Raw genomic sequence first — 14,988 nt, 5'->3', positions numbered from 1 at the left:
GGATTTCTCCACCTCTCTGCTTAGGCCACAGAAAGCAAAAAAGAAACCACAGCTCTAACCAGTACTTAGAGAAGCAAAAGCAACAATGTCCATGCCCTACAATCGCTAAGCTGTTACCACTGGTAAGAAATCTAACCCCTCCTCCCTGCTGTTGCCTGTTATGCATTACTGTAAGGCAGGGAAAAAGCAAGGCTGCCGTTCCCAAAGTTATCCTTGCCCTTCTGCTATGACGCAGTGAATAGTCTGCCAAAGAAAAAAGTGATGCTGGTCCACTTGGGTTTCATCAACACTGCTTCCCAGGGTGATGTCCTCTCCCCTTCTGAGTTGATGATGCTTCAACTCTTGCCCCATGAGGAAGGAAGAGATCAGTTACTGCTTAACTGATAGCTAATTACTTCAGTTACTGATGCAAATTCTCTCATTATCTGCCTCCATCTAGTCTTGGCACATCGCTTTTGTTCTAAGGAATCGCTAAAACTGCCACTTCAGAAAATGCTGAGGGAAACAGACCCTCCCAGCAGTAAGTGCAGGAACACTGGTCTCTGCCAAGCAGGCAGCTCTGCAGCGTTCCAGATATACCTCTTTCAAAGCATCAATAAAAAAAAAAAATGCTTACTGAAAATGGAACCTTTTCAGACATACTTCACTGGAAATCCCACTGTATTTACAGTTTCAGAGTGGCTGATACAATCGGTTCATATATCTGTGATCTCCAAGTGTTGCACATGAATAGAAGCTGTGGTCCTTCCGCTATTCTTTGTTAGGGTTCTTTAATGTCCTCAGTCACACATCAAAACCTCACACCTTGCATCTCCCACAATGTTTTATTAAGAGAGCCTCTAGGACATTAGGCAGTCTTCTAGGAAGCGACAGGAAAAAAATGGATGGAAATGTAAATTGGAGTGTACTGTTCATATATGAAAAGTTTAAACCAAAAATAGTTATTTGCCTGAGACACTGATTCTGGAGCCTGAAGAACAACATTTATGATTATAGTGGGGTGGAGGGTTTTTTGGTTGTTTTTTTGTTTTGGGTTTGTTGTTTTTGCTTTTTTTAATCTTGCAGAACACTAAAAAAAAACAGTTGTTAGTTGCACTCCTTTTAAGAGAGACCCTTATAAAAGAGTTAGGTTTTTTACATTTAAATACAAAGCAGCTTTCTAATTTTATATAATCAAGAAATGGAAAACAATCTTTATTAACATGTTTTACATTTACAATCTTTTATTAGCTAATCAACATCAACATGCAAAAATAAGCGCTAAATACAAACCTCTACAATATGGTTTTGTTTAAACTACGATGGTTTAATTCTTCTGAAAAGTCATAAGGATGTGTTCTGTAGTTGTTAAAATTGAACTATTAGTTTCAGTAATGAATACTATTTAGACCCTAAAATTATGTAATCATCCTGCAAGGCATCTTCAGAAACTTCGCCCAACACTTAAGAATACCAGCTCATTTTCATGTGAGTACATTCTCAAAGCAAGAAATAAGGCAGTAGCACTAATGATTTCATATTGAACCCTATGCACATAACTAATAACTTTAGAAGGACTTTAACACTATGGTAGACTGGAAAAAGAACATTTAAACAAGCATTGGATTTTGCCTGAAATGTTCTCACTTCCTCTTGATACTTCTGTAACCTCCTTAAAATATTTGGGTTTGGAAAAAAGACTTCATACTCCTTCAAACCAGTCCCCAGTTGATCCTCCGGAGAAGCCAGTGTTGTGTCAAAGACATCCATGTCTTCCCATGGAAATAAGTTACATAATTCACGTTCAGGATTACTTCACGAGAGGATCATAAAGAAGGCAAAGAGGAGCTTAAAGGAGAACATATTGGTAGTACTGAAATCTTTGATAACAAAAGGGTCTTGGACAATTGTGAAAAAGAGGGAAGAAAAATGGATTTAATTTCGAATCTGTTGTAACATTTCCCCCAGTGCAAGCGTCCATCTTTAAAGAAAGTTATCCTTTAGAAGATGAAAGTACTTTTGAGAAGAGTCCAATTTTTGACCTTATGTTACAAAACCTTAACAATCAAAATTTCTTTTTGTTTTTATTCAAGTACAAACTTAAGTCATAATTCCTCTCTTTTTTTTTTTTTTTTTTTTTTTAAAGAGTGTTTATTGTTGCTCATTGATCTTTGGTCGCAAGAAACAATAATGCCACCGACAGGTCTGATCCCCAAGGTGGCAGGTTTTGCTTCTTTGCCACACATTAAGGCCCCCCCCTTTACAGGGTATGCCAATATACACTGTGTCAAAATTCCAGCGGCACTTCATCACGTGTTTTACGGACCTACATGATGTAGACTTTCTCAGCTTGTGAGAAGTTGAAGACTTCTTTGGTTCTTGGGCAAATTACTTTGTCATCTTGACGAATAGAAAGCAGAGACTGAAAAGAGAGTGAGTGAAATCAAAAGATAACATTCACAATAGTAACTCAAAGCATTCTTTAACTCTTTAGTAAATAAACTTTTTTAAAAAAATGAAAAAAAGATGTTATAGTCTGAGGCCAAAATATCCTTGCCTACAAAGGTTACTTATTCTATGTTATTGTTCTCCAGAGTGAAAGATTTCCAATGCCATTTGATTTCATGTTATAAATTCATATATTCAATCAGACATTAACTTCTTTAAAGACCAACTTAATTGCATAAATATACAGTCCTTTAAATATTACTGCAAGAAGATGTGAATATAGAAGATAGTTCTAGCTTTCTGACTGAGTTTATAAACTCTTATTTCGATATAGAAAGTTATTACAACCACTACTATTTTAGACTTCAGGAAGTAATTGATTTCAACACTTACATTGTATCCATAGACATATCCATTTGGTAACATCATAGGAGGATTATTTTCGTTCATTACATCCCCCGAAATCTTGCAGACTAGTCGGGAGTTGGCACAATGTGCCATAGGCAGAGGCTGAGCCAGCTTGTTCAGGGATTTGCTACACACAGGGCAGTCTGGGTTTTTTGAGCTCCCATCCTCTTTATAACACTGTCTGTTTAACAGCAAGTTAAGGATCAACCACCACAGAATGCAACAACAATTAGTTAATGATATAAGATACTAAACTGTGCAAATACAGCCTAGGTTATAGAACGTTCAGGGCCATTTAATTCAAGTTTAATGTGTACATTAAACCAATTCAAGTGCTTGCTTTGTTTTGAGTAAAAAGAGCAACAAGTGTCTGACACCCTCTACAGGCAGAGTGTCTGATGTAGAACACTTTAGTAGCACCAGCCCTTCTCTAACACACCATACCATGCAGTAAATCCAATTAAGTTTCAAAAGATGCAGGATATATTTGAATATTCACATAGAACCAGACATGGTAAATTTGTGTGTAAGTGCTTAAAAAAATAATAATTCTGACCCAGCTTACTAACTTTTGCAGATATATTCACTAACTTAAGGCACCTGGAAAGATAGCCTAGTATGCAAACAAATGTAGATTTCACCTTCAAATTTTGCTTTGGGCTTGCTTGTTGCATTATTTTTTTTTTTAATGATAATGCCATTTATTATAATATCCTTTAACTTAATAGGGAGACCACTTCATACTCCACTTAAACAGCTCATGAGCAAAAATATTCAAGTGTCATATATCCCTCTTTGAGCTCTCTGAAAAGCATCAAGACTGAAAAAAACCACAATGCTTTTTTGCACTCGACAGTAGTATCTGCATTAAAGGATACGGTGTTTTTATAGCTGAAAGGCCTGCCTGGAGTGTTATAGTAAAAACAGAATTGTTTCCCAGCTGATGTAGTCTGTAGTTATCATATCTGAACTGTTGGATCAGCATTCTCCATCGAGCAGGGTCCAAGAGATCCTGTTAAAAAAACAACACAGTTGTAAGTTGTTTTCAATCTAATTGTACCAAGGTTGGGGGGGGAGGGGGGGGGAGAAGCCTGGGAGTGGTAAATTGTGCAAAACTCACTAGACTGAATCCATCACAAACCAGAAGCGTACATGCTAATGCATAGTATGAATGTACTTGTTTAGAAAGTACCTTTTACTCTACTTTACTAGAAATATGATTTAAATCAAGTATTACTTAAAATAGCTGGCGTAACAATATTCAATCTCCCTCTGTCATCTACCAAATGTTCTAATTAAGGCATGTAAATCCTGGTAAGGCTATTTCTTGCATTTAGTTTTCTAGATTGCTGGCCTACTTATGAAGCATCATTAGCATTGTGGAATGTTTGCTCTATAGCCTCTGAACCATTAACATCAAAAAGTCAGAAATGTTTTTTTTACCTCAAGTCAGGCTAATTCTGTTGATACCTCTTTGTAATATATAACATTTACATAATTTTGTAAAAAGGTTTTAATTTGAAGAGCTGGCACAACCCCAGGTTAAAGAAAGCTTAGGTAAGCTATGCATTTAAGGATAAAATTCTTTAATATATATTGTAATGCTGTGCATTACCTAAAAAACAGGGAACAGTAGTTAAAGTAGGGATGTTTTTTTCATGGATGCAAGAACTATATCCACAGGTCAAGGATATATTGAACCCTAAAAGTAATGCTGTGAAAGAGTCACATAAGAAGTGAAGGCCTTTTGAAAAATATACTTGTTATGTTATATATACACAAGCAAGGACCTAATCCTTTCTTCTGCCACCACCCCTTTCTCCTTTATAATTTGGTCATGAGAAGTGACAATGTTTATCTTAGAAATGCGTTCATTTTATCAACTGCGCGTGCAACACTTTAAGGCAACTAGGATAAAACAATGACATTTTAATCTATTGCTTTGTTTATAAAATAGGCTTTTAAAGAAAATCAAAGACATAGTGACAGGCAATACACAAATTAGCAGCATCAAATTCAAAACATGCTATACCAAAAAACTAGGCGGTGACTTTACCATGAAGTAGACACTATATTTTATGCTTTACTCTGTACCACCTTGGCCCACTCTGCCTCTCCTCAGTTCCCTGTTCATTCAAGTCAAGACAGCAGAGGAGGGACTCCAACATTACCTTGTTCTGTAGCCTGTATCCTGGCACTGCCCCACTCCAAGAAGATGAGCCTGGACTGAGAACTTTTATCCAAATGGTTTAAGGTACCATAATGATTTCCCTTTTTGTTAGTGTTTTATCAAAAAATTTTTCATCGTTATTCTAAAATTACATGTTAATAGAACCATATTTCAGATAAATTTGGGAAGTACCTTGTAGTTCTACAAGAGGCCAACATTTAAAGAAATGTTAAACAGGATTTTGACAGCAGTTGTCTGAGTAAGTGCAGAATTATTTCTCCATCCCTTCTCTCTAAATGAAAACTGACTACTTGAACAGTGGGGAGAAAAGGTTTATGAACAACTAGTAAATCTTAGCTGAGATTATGAAGTTGCATATCTCCATGAACACAGAAAAAATAACTGTTGGATAGGAGACAGGATCAACGGAGTTTTAACAGCTCCCGTTAAACTGGGAACATCTTTGGATGAGGGAGGGAAGAGATGTAGGTCTCATAAATCAGTCCTGGTATGTTTTTCAGACAAGCATTTAGAAAGTGGAATTATACAGAAGCTGAAAAAGGGCACAAGTGATGGATTTCAAGAGATTCAAAAAAGTCACCAGGAATAATAATCAAGAAAGAAAAGGAAAAGGTCTCGCAGCAGAAACAGTTGGATCAACTGTGGACCTATGGCTGAAGAAAATCCAGCACAAAAGGAAGAAGAATTCACATGAGGAAGAGGCAGAAAGATTCAGAGGCAAACACAGAGGAAAGTAAAGAATCCTAAGCAAAAGCATTATTTTTCTGACTTCGAAATGCTCCAAACCAACAAGGGGAATTGAGGCAGAGAATCTGTACAGATGGGAGCAAAAGTTACATACACATATGTATGTAACATACACATATCTCGCCTGAACTAAAGCAAAAAGCTCTGTTTCTGCCACCAGATTGCATGTCTGCTCTATCACCTGCCCCATCTAAGGCCAGAATGTTCCCCGAGTTCCAGGACGAAGCTTTTGTTCTGACCTTAAGGCAATTCTTGAGAAGCTATAACAGACAAAGCCTACAACAGATCCATAATAAAGAGATAAATTACTACTAATGATTAAGAAAAGCCTATGATTAATGGACTAGGTGACAGGACACAAAAGTAGCAGATTACTAAATGTCCAGTTGGAGTAACTCCAGCCACAGTTACACAAGCTTGTTCAAAGGACATCAAAAGAAAATAGCTTGTTTTGCCACAACATTAAATATGATTGCCTTAAAGTCCTAAGAGATAGAAAAAGCTGGAAAAAGTTCTATCCATTTGGTATAGAAGACGCTTCTTCCCTTAGATTAATAAAAAAATCAATTGATTAGAGATGTGTACAATTCTCACAGATTGTAAAGTAATTTTACTTACAGCCATTTTAATAATCCATTTATGCACAGACCTCCTAGTCAGCATATTAAAAGTATCTCCAAACAAGCATGCACTCTGTGATTCTGTTTATGTAGATAATTATTAGAGCACCCAAAACATAAATTCCGTAAACTAGAATGTTTTAAGGCAGATCCATAAGAGTAGTAGGGAATTCGTTCCAATTGTATGGTTGTACATGAAACAATAACTAGCTTTTCTCTTTGCTCTCCCTCATTGAAACATTCTGTCCAAACTAGGCCTTAGAACAAAATACAGGATTTTTATTTCCTATTTCTTTCTAGCTACTAAACCAATGATAAGCTTTGTCTTACACCCAGGTCTATCATTTATGCTCATAACTCACACCAAATGTAGAATCCAAAATACCAGGATCCTTCTAGGACTCCAGGATTACCAAAGAAATTCACATTAATTCTGTGGGTTGTTGGTTTTGGGTTTCTTTTTGTGTTTTTGTTAAACATTGATTTATTCATCAATTGTTTAAAAAACACGTTTAGACTGGCATTGCCACATATTGGCTTGGTATTTCACAGGATTCTTGTTTTGCTTTGCCAGCTCAACTCTTGTCTACCTTCTGCCTCGGATGCTAAGTTAAAAAAAAAAACAAGTGAATTACACATGACCACAGAACAAACTCAAATCTGTAGAAACAGTAACTACCTATGAATTTTCTTGATTCAAATTTAGATGTAGATATTACCATTAACATCTAGATTAATTTGTATAATCCAAATAAATGAACACTTTTAAACATCAAAAATACTGCTTTCAGATCATTCAAGTCTTCTTTCCTTTCTTCATCTCAACCACCACGAGAACAGTAATTTGAGAAGTAGAATTAAGAACTGCTGCTAGTCTAATGCCACAGCCTAGTATGGTGAACAAAACTATCTCATTTTTTTCTTTATACTTCCCTACATTTTGTCTCTTGTTGTGTATTTCCATATCGTGCTTCCAGTCCCACAGATATTTATTGCTGAGTTTGTGGTAAGCCTAGCTGCTCAGTGTCAATCTGCCTCTTACTATTAAGATCCAACTGCAACAATACAAATACTACCTAGATTAATGTACAGGCAAGAACTGGTTATTAAAGTTAAGGACTATTATAGAAGTGGGGTTTAGAAAGTAAAATTAGAACATTTGGTCTTCAGATTCTCAATGCATTTTCCTGTAAGGAAAAAGAACTGCAACATGTATTTTATCATTCTGCTGTACCACTGAATTTCAAAAATAATGTTACCTTATAGGGGGAGATATGAGTGTCTGAAGGAAAGGCCAACATTCCCATCACTTGTCGAACCTCATCCAGCTGGCTTCCCTCAGCCTGACTGAAATGCTTTCTCGCATGCCTGAAATACAGAATTTATACTTTATTTGATAGTCTTGTTTCTAAATCAAGTAAATTTACACGATTATGTAAGATTTCAGAGAGAACCTCTAAATTCTGCTCTCAATATATTAATTCCAAAAGGTGATACATTTAAAGAGTCTGACAAAATACACCCTGCAAATGTGAAGGCAAGAATGACTTTAAGAACTAGCAATTTTACACTGTAATTTCTTAGAAACCGGAACTGTAGCATGAAGTCTTACCTCACCTACATCTAGAATGACAGATCCGTGATTATTAGAAGAAATCTCTCTGCTTATGCAAGCTCAATGTATCACACTTACTCCTTTGGCACGCATTCACAAGTGAGATAAATGCAGTCTGATAATCAGCTATTCCAAACCATTAAACATCAAGACTGTTCAAATATCTACCTTGTTTATTCTGACATTTGAGAGAATGTTTACTTTTGAATAAATTATTTTTTTTGTATAGGCTAGAACGCAATATTGCTTTCTGTGCAGACTACAAGAAATTGCAGGGTAATGTAGTAAAAAACACCTTGTTAAGAGCAAATTTTTTTGCCAGGGAAATAAAAAGTAGAACTTCAGTACAAATTTTTGTACTTTAATGCATATTGATTATAAGAGCCTGAAAACCTGGATATTTGAAAGAAGTGACAGAATTACCAGAAATGTATTTCAAGCAAAAATACAAACTTTAGTATTTTTCAGGAAATTAATACTAAGAAACTAGAGAATGACTCACAGATTATAAGGATATTCAACTATTTAAAAACCCTGTACGAAAGCCTCCCCTATCCAGTCTTCCCAAGATCACTAATCGTCAAGATGGAGTTTAAGTGTGCAGGAAAACCCTCCAGCCTTTAAACTGGATTAGTTCAGTATTTCTGTTAAAAGCTCCTGTTTCCAGTGGTGCCCGGATGTTGCACAGTAGACCGAGCACGGAATCATCACTTTATTGAATTTCTAGCATTGCGTAATTGTAGAAAAGTCTTCCCTATGCCGTATTTTCTCCAGTTTGTATTAAGGGGAAGATACCAAGTCATCTCTGAAGTACTCTGGTAAGTGTTTGCTCTCTGTAACTTTTAAAGAGTCTTGTTAAAAATCTATTTAAGGTCACAAATTACTTTTAGGAATATAGAGTTTTCTTCCAATTGCCCATTTCATAGGTTGAATTGAAAAATAAAATCTAGATAAGTTTGGTTTTTTTTTTTCTCCAATTCTGTGTTCCACTAGCTACACTTAGGTCATTGATACCATGAGAACAGTCCCTTCAGCAGTGTTTCAGTACTCCTACTTCCTCCCCCACCCAAACCAGGAAGCAATGGAAGTTTTGTAGGACAGACTGTTTCCATCCAACTTCCTATTTTGGGTGAGCAATTCAGGAATGTAAATATTGCTCCCCAGGTGATTACTGCTATGAGAGCAGAAACGCAAAACCCATGGCCTGAGAAAAGAGACCAGGCAGCCTGGACAAACTGGAAGAAAGCTAAAATTAGTGCTAGTGCAGAGCTGCAGATGAAAGCGATAGCTATGTAACAGAAAGCTTAGGCAGAGCAAAAAATTCAGACCTACCAGTTAAGCTAAATTACTATGTGTGCATACATGAGGGAGAAGAGAAAAAAAAATCCTCTTAGAAGAACCGATTACTGTACACTTGTGTTCTGTGGCGTTAAAAGAGAAGTGGTACTTCAGTTTTACACCAGCCTCGTTAGTATTGTGGTCCTACTTCCCATCAGGCCATGACAAAAGGCTCATACAGACAGCATTTCAACAATACATCCCCCTGGCTTATAGGGAGACCCTGAGTTGCAACAAGCAAATACTGTCACACTTACTGTATGTGTTCAAGAAGAGATAGAATTAACACTTGGTTTTGTGTATGTAGAATATATATAGTCACTGTGCGTACACAAGTTTGTTAACTCATAGCACTCTGAAGTCTTTTTTAGACTGGAAAGCAAGAAACAGTACTATGTGAGTACTAGTGAATGCACAAAATTTAAATAACACCCAATTTGCTCTCATGCCATTATTCACCCCTTCTCTTTTCATTCAGATATTTCCATCTCTTTGTGCAAACGTTATGCTCTTGGAGGTATGTATGAACCTTACAATGCTTATTTACAATGTTTTTATCACCATTAACACACACTAGTTAGTGTAGCTAGAGCAGGGGGATAATTTTTTTTTTTTAATTATTTAAATCATGACCAGTGGACCATCACTGAAACCACAAACTAAATTCTTGTGACAGATCAAAGTAAAAGGTAGAAAATTGTTTTTTGAATCCCAGAATGATTCTGTAAACTCTGTGGGGACAAAGCCCATTGTCTTTTGTTTGAAATAGCTGCTCCTCTAGCCCACGCAGGTACAGCAGACATACTGTACTTGACAAATCCAAGAATGAAAAGATATTTATGAAGACTTTAAGATTCACAGTTTACTGTCTACTAAGTGCACATTAAGTTGTTAAAAAAGTGTATACACTATACAATGTGTATGTGTATATCTACATATGCCTGAATACAAGAACAAACATATTTATCAAGTAGCAGTAACTGAACACAAACATAAGGTGTTATCATGAAAGGACTTGTTCTTTCTGACTAATGCCTGAATGCCTTTATCTCAGAGACCATTATGACTACTAGCAACATTTATGCTCAAAAGTTTTATTATTATTTTTATATACCTGTTCAACCCCATCCCACAATAAAAATAAAGGGAGATTGTGTTTATTCACCCTTGTAAGAGAAAAGTTTATTAAAATGAAAAGACTGTGGCCACTTTCTCTTAACTCTGTGCATCAGCTATTTTTATTTATCCCTTTTGTCCTTGATATTCCAAGAAGAAGTAGTGCACAGGGTGTTTTGTTAAGCTTTTAGCCAAGAACTCTAGCATCCCATAAGAGCAAAGTAGCAGAATGCTGTCAGATTTCCCAGAATGAAATTAGCAAGAGCCTCAAAAGTATGAAATTAGTGTCATCATTCATTGTTACTGTAATAGGTATGAGCTTTACAGAAAAACCTAAAGAGACTGTGGGAGTTAAAGGCTAATGATACTAGACAAAAAACTTTGTGATGTAACTTAAGCTTATAAGATTTACTCTTTGTATTCAAGAACTAGTACATTCTTGAAACTTGCACTTTCAAGACTACTCTGATAAGCTACCTTAGAGGAAGGTCTGTTTGTACTCATATTCTACAAAGCTACAGAAATTCAAACATTTATTTAATAAGATGTATAATTTAAAAGCTCACATCGATTTTAACTTAAAAGCAATATGTCACTTCAGAGGTTCTCAGCAGGCAGTAAGCAAAGCTTTCAAACTTATTTAAACACCAGCTGCATTTCAACAAAATGTCAGTTCTCCAAGTTCCACTCATACAGGAAACTACTTGGTAAACAGCCTCTTTCTCTGCTTTCTAATGGATGCCTGACCTATTTATTGCACCATGGACACAATACTGAAAGAATTGTGCTGCAGGCACTTAACAGAAGCAAGCTAATAAAAAAAAAACCAAACCAAAACAAAAAACAACCAAGTTGCAGCAGTTTGCTAGAAGCAGTGAGATTTATGCTACACCTTCCCAAAATATATTCTCTTATTCATTACATATTATTTTGAAGTAAAGTAGAATGAAATAGTGAAAACTAACATTGAGCCACGTTATTTAAAGAAAGTGCTGAGATGTTGGATTCTGAATGTACAAAATTATCAAAACTCATCCTGTTAAAAAGGAGTGAATTAAGATACAGGAGGACTTCTGTAGCTTCTTTCCATTTTACAAAATGTTATGGAGTTAAAGCAGCATTGTTATGTCTGACAATTTATAATTGCTGAGTATGAAATATGTCAACCCTGAATTTCAGTGAATATATGGAATATACACACTTCACCCCTAACAACATTCAATACGGAGGCCCTAGTGCAATGTAAATAGAAGCTGTCAGCTTTAAACCTCAGAGGCTATGACAGTACAAGTTATTCCACACCAAGAGCACTGGGTCCTCTTGAGGGCTGACAACTTGCTAATTTTACTAGTTCTGATGTGGAAAAGGAATCAGAAGAAAACAAATATCCAGTAACAACAAAAAAATACAGAATGACCGTATCTACTTTGACCCAGTTCTCAGCCTATCTCCTTATTTCAGCTCCATGCCTGTCCTCTGGTTTCCAAGCTACATAAGGAAGCTGCAGCTCAAAGAAAACAGTTTTTAGAGCATGGACTACTCAATTGTTAAGATGCATGACTGCACATTTGGCAAAGAAGCAAACCTAGCAGAGAATAAAGCTAAAGGCACAGTATTTGTCAGATATAAAGAGCACCATGGGCTTCAGAAGACAGATAATGTAGTTGAGTGTCCTTCATCCTTTTCATAAGTACCTGACAATTCCTTAAGATTTGAGAACTCTACCAAAGTGTAAGTGCACATACCTAAATGGTAGCATGCAGGATTTTGGGAGTTTAGGTGATGTATATTTGTTTGTTTTTTGTTTTTGGTTGTGGGTTTTTTTTTTTAATTATTAACATTAAAATTAGCTGGAGTTTATCAGATTGCACATTTGCATTGGCTGGGACCAAAACAACGATGATGTAGGTGCAAGTAGGGTAAAGTAGGAATGATATGAGTTAGCTCAAAGTAAGCAACACATCTGAATGAAATTATAAACAACTAGAAAAGAAACCCTAAAACTTAAGGTAATTTTGGGGGTGGTGTTAGTATTAGACTGGCTTCTCCACACACTTGTACTACCTTTTCCTTTATTCTTGTTTTTAAACAACTAAGACTTTCTCACCCATTCTATTCAAGAAAAGTTAAGTGATGTGGTTTGCCCTGCAGAAGAGTTTCTACATTTAAAACTTGGGAATGCACTAGAATGCTTTCAGTCTGTGCTCATGTTATGATACTTTTTATGTTTTCTATAACTGTGCTCCTCTGACCAAAAAGCAGCTTTGCCACAAATACAAGTCTCCTGCTGGTTTCAATTTCTGGAGTACCCTGTCTGGCTTTAAAGGCAGTAAGACTTGCAACCTCCTTAAACATAAAACTTGTCAGAAATGTTAAACGGCAAGAGTGTTATCAGTGGAATGTATGAGCAAAGCTGCAAGTCTGGCCATAAAAGTTGTCATCTCTCCCTAGGTTTAAGTATTTTTGCAAAACAGAACCTGCTGTGAGTTCCTCTCTCCCTTGTCCCTGTGCAAGCTCCAGCAGCTCTGCCACCTGCACCATACTTTGTGGTGCTGGCAAGATCATTGCTTATCAGAATTACCAACACATTTTATCATCCCAGTATCAAAATTCCACTCATTTCAGCAGAACTGGTTTCCTGTGTTACCCTGGAACATTATTCCAACACACTAACCTAAAAGCATAAATTGCTTCATGTGCTGAAGCATTGCCAGGAGTGTCTTGTGGTTGAAGTCAGGCAGCGATTAGGTCTGACTCTAGTTCTGCCACAGATCCATAATACCTTGGGCAGTGTCACTTCTCTCAAAGTTGTCCCCACTGAACTAGTTCAAAAGAGGTGAAAATGGATATTGGGTTGGTTTCTTCATTTGGGGCCCGGGGAAGGGAGCGGGGGTAACAATGTAGTTTATTATTCCCACAAACATGACAATACAGAACTCCAAATTATCCATTCAATACAAAAGGTGAACCTGGCCTAAAGCGTAACTCGTACAACAAAAAGTTCAATGAACATAGTAAAACAGACGAGAATTCAGTAAAAATGGAAATGTTGAGCTTTATATGGGTGTTTTAATAAGCTTTTAGTATATTTTGTGATTAAAACTGCAGTGAGAGTCTATGAGAAGCTAGCTGTACCTCTTTAAGATTAGTTAAGGGTAAATTAGTTAAGGGTAAATTAGTTAAGGGTAAAATTAGTTAAGGGTAAAATTAGTTAAGGGTAAAATTAGTTAAGGGTAAATATCTTCATCACATTCTATGCCACCAGAAAATACAATTGTTTTATAAAACAGCTTAATTTTCTAAACCTTGATTTTGAAGAGTAAATAGATACAGGGTTTCAGCGACAAATACGAAGTTTTTAAAAAGGTGCATCTGTGGAATGACACCTTGCCTTTAAAAAAAAAAAAAAATCACAACAAATATTCAACCCCTGCTTAAATACAAAGACTGATCACAACAGTAGCAAGATCCTTTCAAGCAGTGGGGCTTCTGGGCGTTGCAGTAATAGTCACATTTCTAATGTAGCATAATACCATCTTGTTAAGAAAAATTGTTTGGTAAGGATCCTAGGTTCATACCTCACAGCATCCAGTCTCTTGTTCTGTCGAATGAGTTCAATGAACTCCTGAATCCTTAGGCTGAACTCCAGACAGCTCTGAGATTAAAGACAAGACAGGGTCTTAGATGGTGCCAAAACTGCACTGCACAGGATGTTAAGTACTATGTGCGCACAACAAAAAAAAGAAAGTGTTAATAACATGCAACCTTGTTTGCTTGCTTTTAGGCATTCATGCAAAAAAAGTTGAAATGCTGACCTTATGGACAAGACATCAGCACAGAATTCCCTAAAAGCAAACAAAATCCTCCTCCTCTTGCCTCCTTCAAAACTTCAGTATTTAGCAGGGATGAACTTTTTCCTAATGACTGAAAGCATCATCACTTGAGAGGCAAGTGAGAGTCGCACGTGGTTTCTCTGTACTTTATTACAATTTAAAGTAGTAGATTCAACAGAAGTTTGGGGCTATGTGATAATTTAGACTAGAGAGGTCTATCCAGAAGACTGCAAGGAAGAAACAAGTCTTTGAACACTATTTTGAAAGTCCCCAATAATAATAAAAACCAGCATAGAATTTAAATTGCTGCAATCCCCTCCCTCCCTTTCTTCAAACTCCTATCCCACTCTTCTTGTCAAACATCTAAAAGCCATGCTGGAAACAAGTCTCAAACAAGACAACCAAGTGACATTTACCTGTTTTTGGAAAAAGGTAAAATTTGAAGCCTAATGAAGTTGACAGTGTCCCTTTAAATCAAATTCCATCACCAGTTCACAAAATCTATAAAAAAAACTTTGAACATGTGGAATTAAAAAGAAAAAAGATTCTCCCCCCATAAAAGAACAAGTCACTATGCTTCTTTATAGGGACACAGTCAACTGTTTTATAACCTTAAAAAAAACAATGAAAACCCAAAGTCTTTTGAGTCTTGAAAAGAACTGTATTCCTTGAATTATCCTGTTCTGTTTGGCA

At 36.3% G+C, this 14,988-nt stretch overlaps 1 protein-coding gene across 14 annotated transcripts in view; it reads right to left on the bottom strand.

Annotated features, from left to right (window-relative positions):
* Positions 1 to 807: 807 nt before the first annotated feature.
* MAEA (macrophage erythroblast attacher, E3 ubiquitin ligase) overlaps positions 808 to 14,988 on the bottom strand; it is a 52,889-nt gene continuing 38,708 nt past the window's right edge. For 12 of the 14 annotated variants that reach the window (XM_074148011.1, XM_074148016.1, XM_074148015.1 and 9 more), the window contains 5 exons: positions 14,041 to 14,117; positions 7,653 to 7,761; positions 3,714 to 3,847; positions 2,821 to 3,016; positions 812 to 2,401 (listed from right to left, as the gene is read on the bottom strand). In XM_074148011.1, coding sequence (XP_074004112.1) covers positions 2,306 to 2,401; positions 2,821 to 3,016; positions 3,714 to 3,847; positions 7,653 to 7,761; positions 14,041 to 14,117 — 612 coding nt within the window. In that variant the 3' untranslated portion in view covers positions 812 to 2,305. Of the gene's footprint in view, positions 2,402 to 2,820; positions 3,017 to 3,713; positions 3,848 to 7,652; positions 7,762 to 14,040; positions 14,118 to 14,988 lie in introns of all 14 variants that reach the window. The other 2 variants (XM_074148013.1, XM_074148005.1) reach the window with 1 other exon arrangement.

This window comes from Numenius arquata, chromosome 5 (assembly GCF_964106895.1).
Source record: "Numenius arquata chromosome 5, bNumArq3.hap1.1, whole genome shotgun sequence".
Lineage (NCBI taxonomy): Eukaryota > Metazoa > Chordata > Aves > Charadriiformes > Scolopacidae > Numenius > Numenius arquata.
The sequence above is the reverse complement of the archived record's forward strand: the minus strand, read 5'-3'. Positions and strand labels throughout refer to the sequence as shown.